Source organism: Dipodomys spectabilis, unplaced genomic scaffold (genome assembly GCF_019054845.1).
Source record: "Dipodomys spectabilis isolate Male_0828 unplaced genomic scaffold, ASM1905484v1 ptg000094l, whole genome shotgun sequence".
Classification (NCBI taxonomy): Eukaryota; Metazoa; Chordata; class Mammalia; order Rodentia; family Heteromyidae; genus Dipodomys; species Dipodomys spectabilis.
This window is the reverse complement of record NW_024870771.1, coordinates 3,465,284-3,484,760: the sequence shown is the minus strand read 5'-3', so window position 1 is coordinate 3,484,760 and position 19,477 is coordinate 3,465,284. Positions and strand designations below refer to the sequence as shown.

Genomic DNA, 19,477 nt, shown 5'->3' with positions numbered 1-19,477 from the left:
AAAGAAATGCCATCATGTCCTTCAACTTGGAAGAAAGAAACACTGCCTTTAAAACAATGACTATTATCCAATAAAGTCTCCTTCAGCATTTGGATATTCAACTGTTCAATCTCCTCACTGGTCTGGCATTAGGTTTCAGAGACTGAGGAAGTTCTCCATGTGAGAGCCACACCACTGTCTCCTCACTAGTGTGACATTTAAAGCCCTCATCTGTCCCTGCTTTCTGTGTGATTACAGGCTACACAGGATCTGTCTGATTTTTAAAGAGGAAAATTTGTCTTCCCGAGAACCCTTCAAGGAAATGACAGAATGAGGAGGGTGGAAGCAAAGACTATACCACCTACAAGTGAAAAAGCACAGCCGGACAGACACTCAGAAGAAAGCCCTTGAAATATATGGAATAAATATTATTTTGCTGCAGAAATATCTGTAAATAATATATATTTGGAGGTATATTGTCTGCTGCAATGAAAGCGTTTCACTGGCCAAATGCATGAAGAAACACAAGAATTCAGATCAAACCACACATTGAAGGAAAGCTGGCAATGTTTGGGATTTATCTTATAGCCTTTACTCTATATTACTGATATCCTGAAGAATAAATGTTTTAAGACAACCTTTGACTCAGTGTGACAGATTTAGCCATAAATCAGAACATTCCAAAACTTTCTATGTAAGAACAGATTAATTTTGAAGATAAAATAATCATTCATTTGAATACTTAAAACTTTATCAGTTAGCAGCATAGTAATAAAAAACTAACTTTAGTTGCAAGTACAATTTTTTTGCAGTATTGGGGTTTGAGCTCAAGACCTTATATTGCTGGGCAGGTATTTCTCTGCTCAACCATACCATACCACACCATATCTCTACCCCCACTTTTATTTTCTATCTAGTCTTCCTGTTGTTGGGATAGTAGTGCATACAATGCCACTGTATCTAATCTCCCTCTGTTGAATGGCTCATACTTGTCTGCCTGGGCTGGCCTGGAGATTTGATCGTCTCAGTGTCAGTTTTCCATATATCTTAGGATGAGAGGAATGCATTACCGTGCCCAGCTCTAGGTTGAGAAGGAGTCTTGTGGTCTTTTCTATCTGAGCTGGCCTCAAACCTCAATCCTTCCTTTCTTCACCTCCCAAGTAGCTACAATTACAGACCTGAGCCACAGGCACCTGGCTCAAACACAAAAATCGTTAAAACACATTAACATCATGTTCTGAATGGTTTTTCTCAGACTGTCAGATATGAGGACTATACCTTTTTTTATTTTCTTGAATGTTTTGGCACTCCCCTACTTTCAGTAATTCTCTGTGTAACTGCAGTCGTTCCATTTCTATAATTCTTAAGAGATCATCACGTGACTGCAGCTCATTTTTCACCTCTGACAGTCCCGCCTCCATGGCCTGAATAAAAATATGAAAAATGTTTCATGCCCATTTTTTACATTATTACATATGATACATTTAAAATACCCACCATTGATAAACCAGATTTCTTTCAAAAGAATTAAAATTTAGTCTTTATTTGCTCTGTCTTACAGCATTCCACCCATTCCATCATTCATTTACTCAACAAATATTTACTGAGCTCTACTAACTCTGGGAAGGCAGACAATGTAACTGTCCTCACTAAGCCTGTTGTCCAGCATAAAGAACAATCAAGCACAACTGAATCATCACATAAATATGGCGATATATATATTTATATATATATATATATATACTTAAAAGAATGAAACATAAAAGCTCAAATAAAATATGTGTAAAATTTGAATTGATGAAAATACTTTCCATTTGAGAAAGCCACCCATTGACAAAAGCCATCAGAATAATGGTGAAATTGGAAAGCAATGCATTGTAAACCAGTGGCAGCTGTGCTGAGTTTGTGGGGGCCATGTTTTGATCACCAGAGGCACTTGACAAACTCAGACGCTACTTGGTAGGATGGATCAGGAGAGAAGAGGGGTAATAGTAATGTGTCGAATTTCTGAGCACAAGTAGAACTTCCTAAAAGCAGGACCCTGGAGATGAACCTTTGACCAATTTCTACATCTGGATGTGAAGAAATGAACAAACTAGCTATCTGTTAGCCCTTTTTTTCTGAATAAAAGATAGCATCAACAGATGGATCACTGGTGACTCACACCTGTAATTCTAGCTACTCAAGCAGGCTGAAGATCTGAGGATCTCAGTTCAAAGCCATCCCAGTCAAAAAAAGTTTTATATATTTAACAAGCAAAAAGGTGGAAGTGGAGGAGTGGCTGAAATGGGAGAGTGCCAGCTTTGAGCGAAAAAGCCAAGTAAGAATATAAAGCCCTGAGTTCAAACCCCCATACCAACACACACACACACACACACACACACACACACACACACACACACACACACACACTCACCTCACTCCAAAACCCCAAAAACAAACAAAAAATTTACATCACTTGTTGATTGTGGAAGTAAGGTGAGGGGCAGGAACAGGAATGAATTTTGAAAGAGAAGGTTTGAAAGCTTACAAAGGGAACAGGACAGTTAGCCAATTGGAGAAATGCAGTTAGGCAATGTTGAATATCCTTTTCAGGTTCATACCTACTAATTTAAAAAATAATTAAATTATTTTTATGACTAATATGTTTTCTTTTTATTACCTTTAGCTGTACAAAGAAGTTGCCATTGAACAAAGTAGTTTATGAATACAGTGCACCTTGATCAATGCCACCCTTCTCAACATTCTCACTCACCCCCTCCCAACCTACCCCTTCACTTGTTTTTCTTAATTTTGTAGGATATAGGCTGATTTTTTAAATAAGTTTTTTATTGTGAAAATATTGCACAGAAGGATTATAGTTACATGAGAAAGGTAATGAGTACATTTCTTATCAAGCATTGTTGCCTCCTCCTTTGTTTTTCTCCTACCATCCCTTCCCTCCCCACCTCCACAACTACACTCCCCCCCACTTCCCACCTAAATTGTAAAGTTCATTTTTCAACATAGTGTCTTGTACATCTCATTGTTATTTGACTGCATTCTCTCCTCCCCACTTCTTTTAATTTATCTACCTTTCTCCTGACTCTACCCCATCCAAGTTCCCATTTTCCGGTTTTGTTTTTTTTTTGAATTTTGCCTTTGCCTTTCTATTCTGAGTTCTCCCTTGAATCTACCTTATTTCAGTTAATACATTTGTATACACTTGTATACCACCTAATACACATACTTACAAGTTTATAAACTACCTCTAGCTTCTCCATATGAGCAATCTTGGTCTCTGGGCCTGACTGCTGATTGTTTTCTCTGGGAATTGAACCTAGGGCCTCAGTGCCTGTTAGGAAAGCACTCCACCACTAAGCTAATTCCTCAGCCCCTGTTGAACTATTTGCTACTGTAGCATCTGGCTGCTCTCTGCCATTGAGATAGATAGATAAGATAGTAGGGAGAGAATTTAACTTGATGTGTCATCCACTACTTTACTCAATTAAAGAAAGCACAACCAAGCACCAATAGTCATGGCCATGGAACATGTGTAGAAATATGGGCTTGCCTTTCCTGGGGCCCTTACTAATCCCAGGGCAATGGAAAGTGAGCTAGAGCTGGTTGAAATTCTGCAATGTGATAATAAAAGCATGTGTCTGTTTACTCTTCCTAGACAATAATATCCACCAGTGACACTTAGATATACTAAGGGGAAATAAAGTTACTTACCATGGCTACAAAGTCATGAGAATATATATTAATATTAAAACTTTTCTTTATACAGATAATAATTTGACAGATGAATATGCAAAAGCATTAAACTATAACTGATATCATTATGTAAATTGGTTACAAAAGTGTATGAAAAATTTGAAGGACTTTTATATTGATAAATTTAGATTTTTTTGACTTTGAGTTTGAATAAGGAGACTTGAGTTGACATAGGAACTAATGGATTTGAGGCTTTTCTTGAATAGTGCTGCTCTAGTGCCTTAATGAGACATTAACAAGCCAACAGAAAAGGTTAATTTCTGGGTGCCAGTGGCTCACATTTGTAATCCTAGCTACTCAAGAGACTGAGATCTGAGGATCATGGTTCAAAGCCAGCCCAGACAGGAAAGTGTGTGAAAACTCTAATTTTCAATTAGCTGTCAAAGAAAAGCTGAAATAGAGGTGTGCCTCAGGTGGTAGAGCACTTGCCTTGAGCAAAAACAGCTTAGGGACACAGCAGCAAGGGCCTGAGTTCAAGCCCCAGGACAAAAATAGATGAGCAATTCTGGTATATTTGAAAAATGCCAATGGTTTATTTTTTTTCATGAGCTCCTCATGGAAAATCCTGCACATTCAGAAGGTGAGTGTGGTACAGTGTGGTAAATAGTGTGTGCAATGGAATTAAAATATGTACACATACATTCCAAGGTTGGAGAATGACAAATGAGAAGATGTGATCCATGGGAAAATTCAGATGCAGCTGCCGTTAAAACATGTTGAAAGCTAACGGAACTGTTACATATAATGAATGGCAGTAATTCAAAGTGCATTACTTTTTTCTGCATTCATGTGCAAGATATGGAACCAGTCAAATGGCAATTTTGCAAAAATAGAAGATGAATTTCTCATATAATATTATAGTTGCCTTATTATTTACTGCTGATTATTCCCATTTGGCCAAATACAACTTTTGTAAAACAAGTTTAAGGCCCATCTGTTTAGTCAGAAATCTGCCTAATGATTTGAGAGCAGCAGTGATTTTAAACATTTAAGTTAACAAACACATATAAATAATTTGATATTTTTTCACTTTGTTTTTACCTAAAACAAAAGGATGAGATATGAATAAAATGTGGAAATCAAATAAAATGTGGAAAAGGCAGTATTTTCAAAAATTTTCCAAATGAATTTTTAAAAACTTAGTATTTTCCTGAAAGTAGAATTCTTAATTTTTTTTTTTTTTTTTTTGGGTCCGGTCGTGGGGCCTGAACTCTGGGCCTGGGCGCTGTCCCTCAGCTCTTCAGCTCAAGGCTAGTGCTCTACCACTTGAGTCACAGCGCCACTTCCGGCTTTTTTCTTTTTGCTTATGTGGTGCTGAGGAATCGAACCCAGAGCCTCAGGCATGCAAGGCAAGTGCTCTACCACTGAGCCACCTTCCCAGCAGAATTCTTAATTTTTTTAAAGCAAGTTACTTTTAAAAAACAATTTTCATTAGAATAACAGATCTTTTCTTTTTCCAAACATGGGTCAGATTAATCTTGGTTCACTTCCTAATATATAGTGGATTGTTTTGAAAACTACCAGATGGAAAATCATTGTTTACATAGTGTTCCTAGATCCCAAAATTATTTTTAAATTTAAAAAAGTTCATAAAATATAATTTTAGTAAAATATAACTTCCTCTGGAAACTTACACAAATATTAGCCCAAAGACCTCTATGTCAGAGGCCTGCTGTTAGGAGGTGGTTGAACCTTAGGAAGGGGGCTTAGTGGGAAGCCTTCAATAACTTATAGCTTTGCAGGGTACTGTAGAGCTCCTCACCTCTTCTTCATTCCCTGTTTGGCTTCCTGGCCACAAATATTGTTCTGCCTTATCACAGGCCCAAGGCAACAGTGACAAAAAGTATGGACTGTAATCCCAAATAAACCTTTTGTCTTTATAGGCTACATATGTCAGGTATTTTGTGATAGTGATGGAAAAATGACTAACCCATCAATCAGCCAGAGAAGAATCACAAGGAATATTCTAGATTGTCTAACCTTTGATAATTTCTAACCATGAAATCTCTACCACAGGCTTCTGGGAATGAAGAAGCAGAGGACCAGAGAAAACAGTGGGGACAGAGGATTGGATTTTAGGCATAGGTGTCTATAAGGAACTGCGTTCTAATGCACTGGTAATCCATTATTATCATGCTGTTGCAGAACCAAAGTGCACTCCAGAGGGGGAAAGAACTTGCAGCATTCCTGAAAAAGTGAGAATGCTTATGAAGATGAAGAATGAACTGAATCGCCACATGTAGTAGAAAGCCAGCTTTCTCATCCCTGTGACTCTGTAGAAAAGATTTACACAACTCATGGGCAATGATAGTTGGGAAATAAGTAAAAACCTTCACCTGGCACTGTCTTTGGTACATTTTCAGTTCTTGTAAAAGCTTCTGGTTTTCATCTTGTAACTTATTTCTGCTCAGTGCTATTTCGCTCACAGCTGATTTTAATTTTTCAATAATGAATTCATCTCTTTCACTGGTTTCAGCACCAGGGTCCGATTCACATGCCAGACGAGGAATTTCAGAGCTGCTGTCTTCCATGTACTGTTTTTTACCATTTAGTTGGGATTGGTAATTTTGTGCCTGTTTCTGAGAAAAATGAAAACTGAATCAATTAAATGAATAAAGAATGTTATACTGAAGCTTCCATAAAGCCTAAGAATGAAAGAAAAGAATTAGCAAAAATAATCCTTAATTGTGTGTGTGTGTGTGTGTGTGTGTGTGTGTGTGTGTGTACACATGAGCCGTGAGGCCTGAGACTTGAACTCAGGACCTGAGTGCTGTCCTTAAGCTTTTAGTTCCACAACAACACGATAATAATGTACTACCAGTGCATTAGAACACAGTTCCTTATAGACACCTATGCCTAAAATCCAATCCTCTGTCCCCACCATTTTCTCTGGTCCTCTGCCTCTTCATTCCGAGAAGGCCTGTGGTAGAGATTTCATGGTTAAGAAATCATGAAAGGGCAGACAATCTAGAATCATTCCTTTTGATTCTTCCCTGGTTGATTGATGGGTTAGTCATTTTTCCATCACTATCACAAAATGCCTGACATATGTAGCTTATAAAGACAAATTGTCTACCACTTAAGCTACCCTTCCACTTCTGGCTTTTTCTGGTGGTTAATTGGAAATAAAAGTCTCACATGCTTTCCCTGCCTGGGCTGGCTTTTAACCACAATCTTCAGATTTCAGTTTGCCATGTAGCTATGTTTTACAGGTGTGAGCCACCAGCACCCAGCAAGTATGTGTTTCGGTAACAGAGCTTGGCTTGTATAATGTAGTGTCAGATGGTATGTAACCCACTGCAAAGATGCAGAGCAGAGAAGGTGGCTTGAAAGGGAGGTCTTATTAAGCAAGAAAGAAACGAGGAAGCTGGAAGCTATAACAAGAGGGTGATTCTGAATTCAGTTATACAATAGTTGAAAAACATCTCACACCTCTATGGACAAAAATGAAACAGAAACAGCTGGATTGTAAGGAGAAAAGCTGACTAGTACATATTACAATGATGAATAATTTTATGTGTTTTGGTAATGGAGCTTGAACTCAGGGCCTGGGCACTATCCCTTAGCTTTCTGAATCAAGGCTGGCACTGTACCATTTGATCCACACTTCTTCTTCTGACTTTGAATTGGAGATAAGAGTCTCATAAACTTTCCTACCTTGGCTGGCTTCAAACACTGATCCTCTGATCTCAGCCTCCTATTACAGGAATGAAACACTGGTAACCAACTAACAATTTTTAATGTGTAAAACTTCAACAAAAGAATAAGCCATGAATGGTTTTAGAAGATGACATTTTTGAGACAGTTTTGTTATGTGGTTCAGGCTATCTTCTAATTTGTGATTCTCCTGCCTCTGCCTCCTAGGAGCTGGGATTACAGTGGTGCAGCTCCATGTCCAACTGAAGACATAACAACAATGGAGTTTTAACAGCCATCAGGTTTTCAGGTGTGTAAAGTAATTTCAAGTATTAATGACTGCACCCACCATTAGACCTACTCTGGTTATTTTGCCTCAGTTTGCATTGCTATCACAGACTGAATGGTATATATTTAGCCTCTATGTTTCTAAAAACATTAGATAATAGTATAAGACAATTTACCTGGAATTGATTGCATTTTTCAGACAGTAACTTTTGTTGTGCATCTAAAGAAACCAGGTGAGTCTGGTACAGTATCTCTTGCTTGTCCCATTCTCTTGACTTTGCTCTGAATTCCTTTGAAAAAGTGGGGGCAAATATTATTCATTTAAAGCCTAGTACTAAGGCTTCTTTCATTTATGCATCTTGATTCTGAAAAATTCATTCTTTTCATTCATTCTTTTCCTCTTAGAAAAACAACCAGAAAAATAAAGTACCAAATCATTCACTGGATTTACTAGTAAAGGCTGAGTATCTCTTACCTGAAGTGCCTGGTAACAAGGGTGCCCACATTTCAGATTTTGGAATATTTGTTTGAACACGATGTTACCCAAATGAAACCACACAATTCTTTCTTTAATAGACTTTTTACCTGTTACCTGCAGGTAGTTTTATGTGATACTTTTTAGTGAACTGTGTTCTGATGGCAACTCACCACTGTAAAAGTAAAGGTGTGGACTCTCCACTGTGGGCATTATGTCAATGCTCAAAAAGTTTGAGATTTTGGAGCATTCATGATTTCAATTAAGGATGTTGAAATTGTATCTTTCAATTCTTGCCAGGAACATTAGAGTCTGTAGCTTGATTGTTGTATAAATATTAAATGCTGTAACAAGCAGAAGCTGCATTTTTTTCTACAGTCCTGGCGATAGAACTGAGCACCTTCCTATTTGCAGCAAGCACTCTACCACTATGCTATGCTGCCACCAGCGCATGCTTCATTTGTTGAAAACTTAAGTCTCAGCTGGGTGTTGGTGGCTCACACAATCCTTGCTCCTCAGGAGGCTGAGATCAGAGAATCTCAGCTCCAAGCTAGCCAGCTGGAACAGCCAAATCCATGAAATTCATATCCTAGATAACCAGTAAAGAGTCAGAGTGGAGGTATGGCTCAAGTCCTAGAGGTCTGAGGTGAAGCCTGAGGTCCTTAATTCAAAGCCCCAGTACTAGCAACAAAATAAAAACCCAAAATCATGAATCTCTTTAAGAGATAGAAACAGGAGGATCATGGTTGAACCAATCCTTGGCAAAGTTAGCACCAGACCCTCTCTGAAAAACTAAAGCATGAATACTGGGGCTGTGGCTCAAGTGGCAGAAGTTACTGCCTAATTGTGATGACCCTGAGTTCAGTCCACACTGCCACAAAAACAAACAACAAAGGCCATAGATCTCTCTGATAACAGATGGTGCTTAATAATTACAGAGTTCTAAATAACATTTGGTATCAAAACTAGTTTCTTTTTAGTTCCTAACAGAAGTTTTTCCATTCTTCCATTCCCTACACTGAGTGAATATGGTCCCCTGTTATTTAAGGAAGTGAGCTGAATGTTCTCTCCTTCTCCAAATGACTGGTGGGATGGAATCTGAGGTTGGGGCTTTAGGCGATAATTGTGTTATGATGTTATGAATGGGATTAGCATCTTTCTTATAAAAGATAAAATGTGCTGCTTCTCCTGTTCCTTCTCCAGATACAAGAGGAGATGACCGGCCTTGGTTTCCTAACCAAGAAAAGGGCCGCACAAGAACCTGACCATTCCAGGACTTTGCCTTTGGGTTTCCAACTTTCAGAGCTGTTGTTTATAGCCAGTCCATGCTATTGTATAAGAGCAACCTGAACAAAGACTTTATCCACTGTGGCTTTCAAAACTGTCCAAGGTAAAGCCAACATCAACTAATTCTTGGAAACAGAAAAACCCACTGCAGCTTCAATTAGACAGTGCCAACTGAGCCACCTAGGGAAATAATGATGGAATTAATTCTTCAAGTGTTTGTTTAAGTAGCATGGTCATAAAATATGATAATTACTTAACAACTTAATAACATGAACAAAGGTTATAGCTTTGGAGGCACCAAGGAAAATTTCACTACTTCTCAATTTTGCTTAGAGCTTTTCTTTCTGTCCAGGTTTCAGGCAATTTAATGCTAAGGATTTTCCATTTTATTACTTTTCTATTACTACAGTGCCTGACAAAGTATCAGCCATCACTTATATGCCCTAAACATACAAACAAAAGCATGGTGTTCACATACCCTAGAACTCAAACTTTTCTTATCAAAGAAGATAATATGATTAGGAACAAATCTGTAGATATTAAGTCCATGGCCATATATTACTATATAAAACCACTGTATTGATCCATTCATTTACTGAAGGGCATCTGGTTGGTTCCATATCTTAGCTATGGTAAATAATGCTGCAATAAACATAGTCATGCTCGTAGCTTTAGTGTGGTCTTGTTTGTGATCATTTGGGTAAATGCCCAAAAGTGGGATTGCTGGGTCATAGGGGAGCTCTATGTGGAGTCTTTTGAAGAACCTCCATACTGCTTTCCAAAGTGGTTGAACAAGTTTACACTCCCACTAACAATGCAGTAAGGTTCCCTTCTGTCCACATCCCCTCTAGCATCTGTTGTTATTAGAGTTCTTGATTATAACCATTCTAACTGGGGTGAGGTGGTATCTCAATGTTGTTTTGATTTGCATTTCTTTTATGGCTAGAGAGGTTGAGCATTGGTATATATATACAATGGAATTCTATGCCTCCATCAGAAAGAATGACATTGCCCCATTTGTTTGGAAATGGAAAGACTTGGAAAAAATTATAAGTGAAGTAAGCCAGGCCCAAAGAAACATAGGTCCCATGGTTTCCTTTATTTGCAATAACTAGTATATGTCTGAGTCAAGCAGAAAAGGTCAGATAAGTTGATGTAAGGGGAATGAACCCCAAGATAAGTATTCAAATGTTTTTTTTTTGTTTTTTTTTCCTTTCATGCAATTGTTTCTAACATATTTATAAGATGATTTCTATGTTGCGTTGTATGTCCCTCCCCCACGGTATAACACATGCTTTCACTGTATTTAATGTTGTTATAATTTGTGGAGGGGAAGGAAAAAAACAAATCGTTTAAATAAGGATACAGGTGGACCCACTGCAACAATGAGATGTACAAGTCGTTATGTCGAAAAACGAACTTTAAAACTTTGGTGGGGGGTAGGGGGAGGATCGAGTGGGGGGAAGGGAGGAGTATGGGAAGGGATGGAAAGGGAAAACAAAGAGGAGGCAACAATGCTTGATAAGAAATGTACTCGTTATCTTGCCCATGTAATTGTAACTCCTCTGTAAGATATTCTTGCAATAAAAAATAAGAAGAAAAAACCCCCACTGTATTGATATTTCCAATCCTAAGTTCAGTAATATCTATTAAACACCTAGTAACCACTAGGGACTGTGCATAGGAGAGAATTTGGGACAATTACCTGTTTTAAAAAATTCTTTGAAAGAAAAAAAACTGTTGGTGAGAATGTAAAGTTGTTCAACCACTCTGGAAAGCTATATGAAAGTTCATCAAAAGACTAAACAGAGCTCCCCTATGACCCAGCAATCCCACTTTTGGGCATTTACCCAAATGAGAACAAACAAGGCCACACTAAAGCTACTAGTACAACCATGCAGCATTATTTACCATAGCTAAGATAGGGAATCAACCCAGATGCCTTTCAGTAGATGAATGGATCAAGAAAATGTGGTATATATACACAATGGAATTCTATGCTTCCATCAGAAAGAATACCATTGCTCCATTCATAAGGAAATGGACTTTGAAAAAATAACATTCAGTGAAGTAAGCCAGACCCAAAGAAAAGTAGGCTCCACAGTTTCCCTCATTTGTAATAATTAGTATACACCTAGAGGTATATACTAGAGGATCACAATAGCTCAACAGCTATGTACATATGACCATATAAAATGATGATAATTGAAATGAACTTCACTATATGGAAACAAGAGGGGGTTTTTTGTTGCTTTTTTTTTGTTTTTCTTTTTTTAGTGAACTGTTTGCAGTATTTCTTTTGTCTTTCTTTTTTTCTCCTCTGGTTTATTCCCTGTGGTTACTGTTTCTGATTTCAGTATCCTTTATCTTGCATATAAGTTTATCTGATTTGGGGAAGGGAAAGGGAATCACAGAGTAGGATTCACAAAGGGTGAGCCAATGCAACAGTGATATTCACTAAACACTATATTGGAAATGAACTACAACTTGGTGTTGGGGGGAGGAAAGGAGCTAGAGGGGGAGGGAAAGTGGGAGAAAATAAGGGAGGAGTAACAGCGTTTGAAAAGAAATGTACTCATTACATTACCTATGTAACTGTAACCCCTTGGAACATCACCTTTACAATAAAATTAAGAAAAAAGAAAAATAGTCAGGTAATTAGAGACGTATATATAAACAAGTAATTTTACAGTATAGTAAGTAAAATAATACTGTCACATGAAAGCCATGCAGATATTTCCCTTAATATATCAAATTGGAATATGGTTCATTTGGCTAGATGGTTTATATTGTATTGAAAGCTGAAATGACTGAGCTGGCCAGGCTGGAAAATAAATTTTCTAACTTAGAGAACAAAAGCTATACCTTGCTTAAAATAAGATCATACAGAAATTATTTATTTTTATTGAAAATGTGATGGGGGGAGGGGGAGGGTTACAGTTACATAAGTAAGGTAATGAGTACATTTGTTTTTAGTCATTGTTACCCTTCCCCTTATTATCTCCCACTTACCCCTCCCCGACAAGTTGTACGTAAGTATCAATGTTGTGAGTATTGGTGTTGCCTTGGTTCATCCTTTGTCCTGGTGTTTCTGTGATCCCCTTTCCCTTCCACATATCAAATAATCATATATAAGACACAAGATACAGGAAACTAAGAGAAATGAAAAAAAAACCACAAACTACATACAGGGTATAAGAAGAACCTCTTGTTTCCACATATAGGAGTTCATGTTGATAAGCTTCATTATATATAGTCCTATGCACTAAGCAGTTGGGTTATTGAGATCCCATGTTAAGAATATCATAGCCATAGTCTAGTTCTTATAAATGAAGGAAATAATGCAACCTGCTTTTCTTTGGGTCTGGCTTACTTCACTTAATATGATTTTTTCCCCAAGTCTTTCCATTTCCTTCCGAATGGAGCAATTACATTCCTTCTGAAGGAAGCAAAAAACTCCATTGTGTATATATACCACATCTTCTTGATCTATTCATCTACTGAGGGGCATCGGGGTTGGTTCCATATCTTAGCTATGGTAAATAATGCTCCAGTGAACATGGTTGTAGTGGTAGCTTTAGTATGGTGTTGTTTGTGATCATTTGAGTAAATTCCCAGGAGTGGGATTTCTGGGTCATGGGGGAACTCTATGTTTAGTCTTTTGAGGAACCTCCATATTGCTTTCCAGAGTGGTTGGACAAGTTTATATTCCCACCAACAGTGTAGTAGTGTTCCCTTTTGACCACATGCCCACAAGCATCTGTTATAGTTTTCTTGATAATGGCCATTCTAACTGGTGTAAGGTGGAATCTCAAAAGTTGTTTTGATTTGCATTTCTTTTGTAGCCAGAGATGTTGAGAAATTCCTCATGTGTCTCTTGGCCATTCATATTTCCTCTTCAGAGAAGTGTATAGCTCACTTTTTAATAGATGGTTGTTTCTTTGGGAGTTTGTTTTTGGAGAATTTAATTTCCTGAGCTGTAGGTATATTTTAGATATGAGGCCCTTGTCTGTTGTATGGCTAGTGAAGATCTTCTCTTAGTACAGGATGTTTCAATACATCTTGCTAGCTAAGTCCTTTGCCAGGCAGAAGCTCGGCAGTTTAATGCAATTCCATTTATCCAGCCTTTCTTTGATTTGTTGTGTTTCTAAGTCTTTATTAAGAAAGTTTCAACCTGTGCCAAAGAGTCCTAGTGTTTTTCCTACTCCTTCCTGTATTGTTTTCACGGTATCTGCCTTTACCTCAAGGTCTTTGATCCATTTGGAACTGACTCTGGTGCAGTGTGATATTTAAGGATCTAACTTTAGTTTTCTACACTTGTTTAGCCAATTCTGCCAGCACCATGTGTCGAAGAGGCTGTCTTTCTTTCATCTTAGTTTTGGCTCTCTTGTCAAAGATTAGGGGGCCACAGGTCTGTGGATTCATTTCTGGGTCTTCAGTTCTATTCCATTGGTCCTCATGCCTGGTCTTGTGCCAGTACCAAGCTGTTTTTATTACTATAGTTTTGCAATAGAGTTTGAAGTTTGGTATGAAACTTTTAATTTTATAAATTTACAAGTCCCCAAACAAACAAAGAAGAAATTGGTAAGTTAGGAATAGCTAATAATAATTAAGGTGATTTGAACTGAATCATGGTAAAAGGTTAGAGAAACATTCCTAGGTATATTTCTAAATATTCAAGAATATTTTATGATAAACTGACTATATTTACAGTCCATTTAAAGTTTTGACTGGTTCTGATACTCAGCAATATAAAAATCAGGTAAAGAAAAACAAGAGGCTGGGAAGGTGGCTCAGCGGTAGAGCTCTCGCCTTGCATGCCTGAGGCCCTGGGTTCGATTCCTTAGCACCACATAAACAAAAAAGAAAAAAAGCCGGAAGTGGCTCTGTGGCTCAAGTGGTAGAGCGCTAGCCTTGAGCTGAAGAGCTGAGAGACAGCGCCCAGGCCCAGAGTTCAGGCCCCACGACCAGACCCAAAAAAAAAAAAAAGAAAAGAAAAGAAAAGATGTTGGTGGCTTACACTTGTAATTCTAGTTATTTAGTAGGCTGAGATATAAGGATGGTGACTCAAGCCAGCTCAGGCAAAAAAGTTTGCTATATTCCATCTCCAATAACTATCAAAAACCTGTTAGAGGAATGGCTCAGGTGATACAGCAGGCTCTCAGGAGGGAGCCAGGGAGGGAGGGCTGGACAGATGGATGGATGGATAGACAGAGGAATCTTCAATAACAACGACAAATCTACAAAATGAGTGTCAATAGAAAATGGGTCTAGAAGTGCCTAGTGGAAGATGGATGACATTAAAAAAGTAATGCAATCCAGATTTTAAAAGTTTATTTGAATTTAATTTAAAAAGGTGTCTTTGGGCTAAGTAATCAAAATTTAGTCAAGGCTAACTTAAACATTAAATACCTTGTGTTTACTGATATTTTTGCAACAGGGCCTCAGCCCAGGATGGCTTTGAACTCACTATCTTCCTGCCTCAGCCTCCCAGGCAACAGAAAACATATGGGTGTTACCATACACTGCTAAGTAAGGATCTTTCTGATAGATAATACATATACTTAGCATGGTCTACACAACAACCTCAAATAATCTCACAAAATAGCTATAGGAATGGGTATGAGCATATCAGCAGGTCCCCGGACAGTGCTGGCTTCCATGGAGATGCAACTGTGCTGGTTTCAAGTCTGGTGAGCTGGAGAGTCTGCATAGGGGTGTGGGTCCATGTGGAGACCCACAGAACTTCCTCAGAACTTCAGTGGAGACTGGAGGTGCCAGGTGGGCCTCAGACCATCTAGAGTTTCCTAGGCCTCCAGAGAAAGTTCTCTAAGACTGCAAAATCTTTCCTGATCTTTTTGGTAGAGATTATATCATGGTCATTAAAGTTAGAACTTTTTGTGTTTTAAACTGTGTAGTAAACATTAGGAGATGGTCTTTAGTGATCAGCATGTGTCAGGGAGTCTCCAAACTTCCACTTGTAAGATGGCTTTGATTTTTTCTTAGGAAAATTTCCATACTTTCATGAAAGCAGTAAGTAAATGAAACCACTTAGTGTGTACTCTTCACTCAGTTTAGTTACCATTAACTCAGTCTGTTTCCTCAGTCTCTCCAATGTTTTTGGTAGAGCATTTTAAGGTAAATTCTTGACCTTAGGTATTTTAAAACCTAAATGTTTTAATGTTCATCCATCCATTGATCCATCCATCCATCTGTACATACAATATAAACATTTCCTTAACTACAATGTCATCTATATAAGGTATTTTAAGGCTCCATTTACTGATTTAAAATAATCTGTTCCCTGCTTCTGTTACTGCAAAAGAGTAAGATATGCATGCTTTTTTGAGACGGAAAACTTGCTGACAAGTCGATTCAAAGTAAAACTGTCCAGCTCTGACACATTCAGATGCTATAAGCAACAACAAAACAAAAAAACCCTAATTACCTGAGATAACTTGTATTTATAGTGTGCTTAAAGTTTTCGTGTAAGTATAAATATACTAAAAATTTTGCTATTAATTTTCTCTATGTTTCAAGAGATACATTTTATAAAAATACTTAATTCCCACTATTGCACTGTTGGTGGGAATGTAAACTATTACCAGCACTCTGGACAGCAATTTGGTGTTTTCTCAAAAAGCTAAACATAGATCTTCCCTAAGACTCAGCCATACCACTCCTGGCCATCTACCCAGAACACCACAAACCAGAATACCATAAACATACTCGCACATCCATGTTCACTGCTGCACTATTCACAATACCAAGTTATGGAAACAGTCCAGATGTCCTATGATGGATGAGTGGATCCAAAAAATGTGGTACTTATACACAACAGAATTTTACACAGCCATTAAAAAGAATAAACTTGTTATTTATGTTATCATATTAAGTAAGGTGAGCCAAGCTCAAAGAGACAAATGGCACATGTATTCTTCACATGAAGTTAGACCTAAAATATACTGAGCCATGATAATTTAGGGATCTAAGTCATTCCTACACAATGAGACCAAAGAAGCATATTCTTAGGAGAGGAACACAAAGGCTCAATGTCTATGTGCATCTGATCATATAAAATAATATTTATCAAAATGAACTCCAAGAAAGGGAAACAAGAAGCTTTTTTTTCTTCGCTGCAGTTTTTGTTTTCTTTTTTTTTGTTCTGTTTGTTTATATATCTTTGAGAGGGTAAGGAGAGGCACAAAAATGGAGGGCCAAAGGGTGAACAAATGCATCAATGGTATTCACTGGATACTATGTTGAAAATGAAGTACACACTTATGGGTGGGGCATGGAAGGGGAAAACTGGGAGAAAGTGAGGGAAGGAGTGACATTGTCCAAAAAGAAATGTACTCTTTACCTGACTTACGTAACTGTAATGCATCTGTATATCACCTTTATTATAACAATTATTTTTCTTTAAAAAAAAGAACTGGGCGTTATTTAGTAAAATGTAAAATTTGCAAGACTCTTTACAGGTAAATTCCAGGGCTCCCTACAAAAGTTATACAACAGACTGGTTTTAGGGCTGTGATCTCAGATCTTCTTTTTCCTTGCTATAATAGGTATTGTGGAACTGAAGAGTAAGGTAATGATTATAAGACAGGACAATGATAGGAGGAAAAGCCTAGGGCAGGTCTGGGATGCACTGTTAAAATGAAGAGAAAGGCCAGACCCAAGGTTCATAAAGATAACTAACCTTAAGTTGGATATCTGTCATGCTTGTAATCCTACCTACTCGGGAGGCTGAGATCTGAGGATAGAAGCTCAAAGCCAGCCCAGATGGAAAAAAAAATCCATGAGATTCTTATCTCCCATTAACCAGCACAAATTTGGAAGTAGAGGTATAGCTCATCCATTTTCTCAAGTGGTAGAACACCTGCCTTGAGCAAAAAAGCTAAGGAAGACCGGGAGGACCTGCATTTAATTGCATTTAATTTCCACTACTGGAATCAAACCAAATCAACCAAAATGGCTATCTAACCTAAGCAGAGACACAGGGCTATTCCCAACCAATGAGTAGAAGAGAGTGAGATCCCTGGTGGGGATGGGGGCTGAGGTTGAGGGCTTGAGAAGAACAAAGATGTAAGGGTCATCATGGGGACAATTAAGAAATAACTGATCCCCAGCACTTCAAGGAAACAAATTAAATTTGGAACTTCAATGCTTGATAAATTCACAAAATATCAACATGTATCACTTGTTTGCATAGCTAGTTAGCTCCTTATCTGAATTTAAATTGAATCTTCTGAATTTATATTTGTATTTCTCTGTGATGGATATATAGACAGTTTTTTGGTTTTTGGCTTTTTTTTTCTAGACAAATCATATAGTCCTGAGCTACATTCCCAGCTCTTCAAAAGAACCCTGCTTATGCGTTAATCAGACCAAAATAAATTGGTAATGCTAATAACACACACACACACACACACACACACACACACACACACACACACACACACACACACACACACACACACACACTGAGCAGCAGTGGGAACCAGCGGAAGTCAGACAGCAGGGATTTATAGCAGAGTCTGTCTTCTGTTTTATGACTTATAGCAGGAACATCTAGGAGTACAGGGAAATAAATGGCTATTGTGTTTTCTCTAAGGCTGAAAAGTTACAATGATGTGAGTAAGTGCCTTTATGACATAGTGGATCTCTTAAGAGACTGGGATTTTCCAAGTTCTCAGTGATATAGAACAAATGAATTGGAGTGGTACTATGCCTTTAAGAAAAAACTCTGTGACTTCAAGCTCTGCTTTGAAAATGTTTTGAGGCTTCACTGAAATTGAAGTACCTAATAGTTAAATGGCCACTAAAAGATTTATTAGATATTCGCTTTAACTGACCCCAGGGGTGTCCTTCAATTTCACTCAGCATCTGCAGTTTCTTTGAAGTTTTTGCTTCTTGTGTGTGTGTGTGCGCTATTCCCTAAATGCTGATACATATAAAAGATGTATAAATCAAAGTGATGTTTTAATTCATTAAGTGCTCAAATGGAAGGTGCCCTGAGAAACTCCATGCCTTGAGAGGCTGCTGTGTAATGTCCCCTCTACATCAATGGAAACTCAACTTTGGTGCACTTGAAGAATCAAAGAAAATGAATCTCACCTCTAATTTTTGGTTCAAATTGCTCAGTTCAAAGGGCATTTCTTCTTTGTGAGGGATTTCTTTTCGGCCAATTTTGTTTTGCTTCATCTGGTGTAATCTCAGCTTTTCAAAGTTATTGGTTAGTTGAGAAAACTGTTAAGCAATAGAAACACACACATTACCATTAGCAATTATTTCCAGGTTGATTTCATTTTTTCTAGTCCTGATTAGAAAGTGTAGTAAAACTCAAATGTTCCCATTAGTGAAGACAGAAGCAGTTATTAAAAATAAATTATTGAAGCTGAATACAACTTAGTGCTTATGTAAATGTGGGACTTGGTTTCACTTTTTAACCGGATGTAGCACAGCTCACGATTTTTAAAAACCAATTTTTTCATGCTTTTATTCAGAGCCATCTTGTGTTAACAATTTTAATTCCAGTAACTCAATCTATGAAATAGACAGCTTAAGACAGTATAGAAAAAAGCCAGCAGAGGCCCATCAGGGGAGGCTCACTGGGCCTGCTGCAGAGGGGAGGAGGGGGGAATGATGGAGGAGGCAAGGGGTTCAGGAGCACATCCTCAGGGTTGGTGTGTGGACAGATGGTTGGTATGTGGCCATTAGCTTCCAGCAATGGACTTGTAACACTGACTGACTGAAAAATGAATGCAATCAGGTTTATACTGCAACCAAGAAAATTGACTATTTAACTAAAAAGACAGTAATTTATGTGTGTGTGTGTGTGTGTGTGTGTGTGTGTGTGTGTGTGTGTGTGTGTGTGTGTGTTCCAGTACTGGGGTTTGAATTCAGGGCCTCGACACTGTTCCCTAACTTTTTTTGCTTAAAGCTGGCACTCTACTGGCTTCTTGCTGGTTATCTGAAGATTAAGTATCTCATAGGTTTGTCTGCTCAGGATGGCTTCAGATGGCAATTCTCAGATCTCAGTCTCCTGAGTAG

At 38.0% G+C, this 19,477-nt stretch overlaps 1 protein-coding gene across 1 annotated transcript in view; it reads right to left on the bottom strand.

The window, feature by feature from the left end:
* The window catches only part of Deup1 (deuterosome assembly protein 1), an 87,357-nt gene that overhangs the window by 48,934 nt on the left and 18,946 nt on the right, over positions 1-19,477 (bottom strand). The window contains exons 4-7 of the mRNA XM_042685244.1: positions 18,542-18,673; positions 7,836-7,949; positions 6,072-6,314; positions 1,258-1,403 (exon numbers count right to left, since the gene is read on the bottom strand). Of these exons, the coding sequence (XP_042541178.1) occupies positions 1,258-1,403; positions 6,072-6,314; positions 7,836-7,949; positions 18,542-18,673 (635 nt within the window). The remainder of the gene's footprint in view (positions 1-1,257; positions 1,404-6,071; positions 6,315-7,835; positions 7,950-18,541; positions 18,674-19,477) is intronic.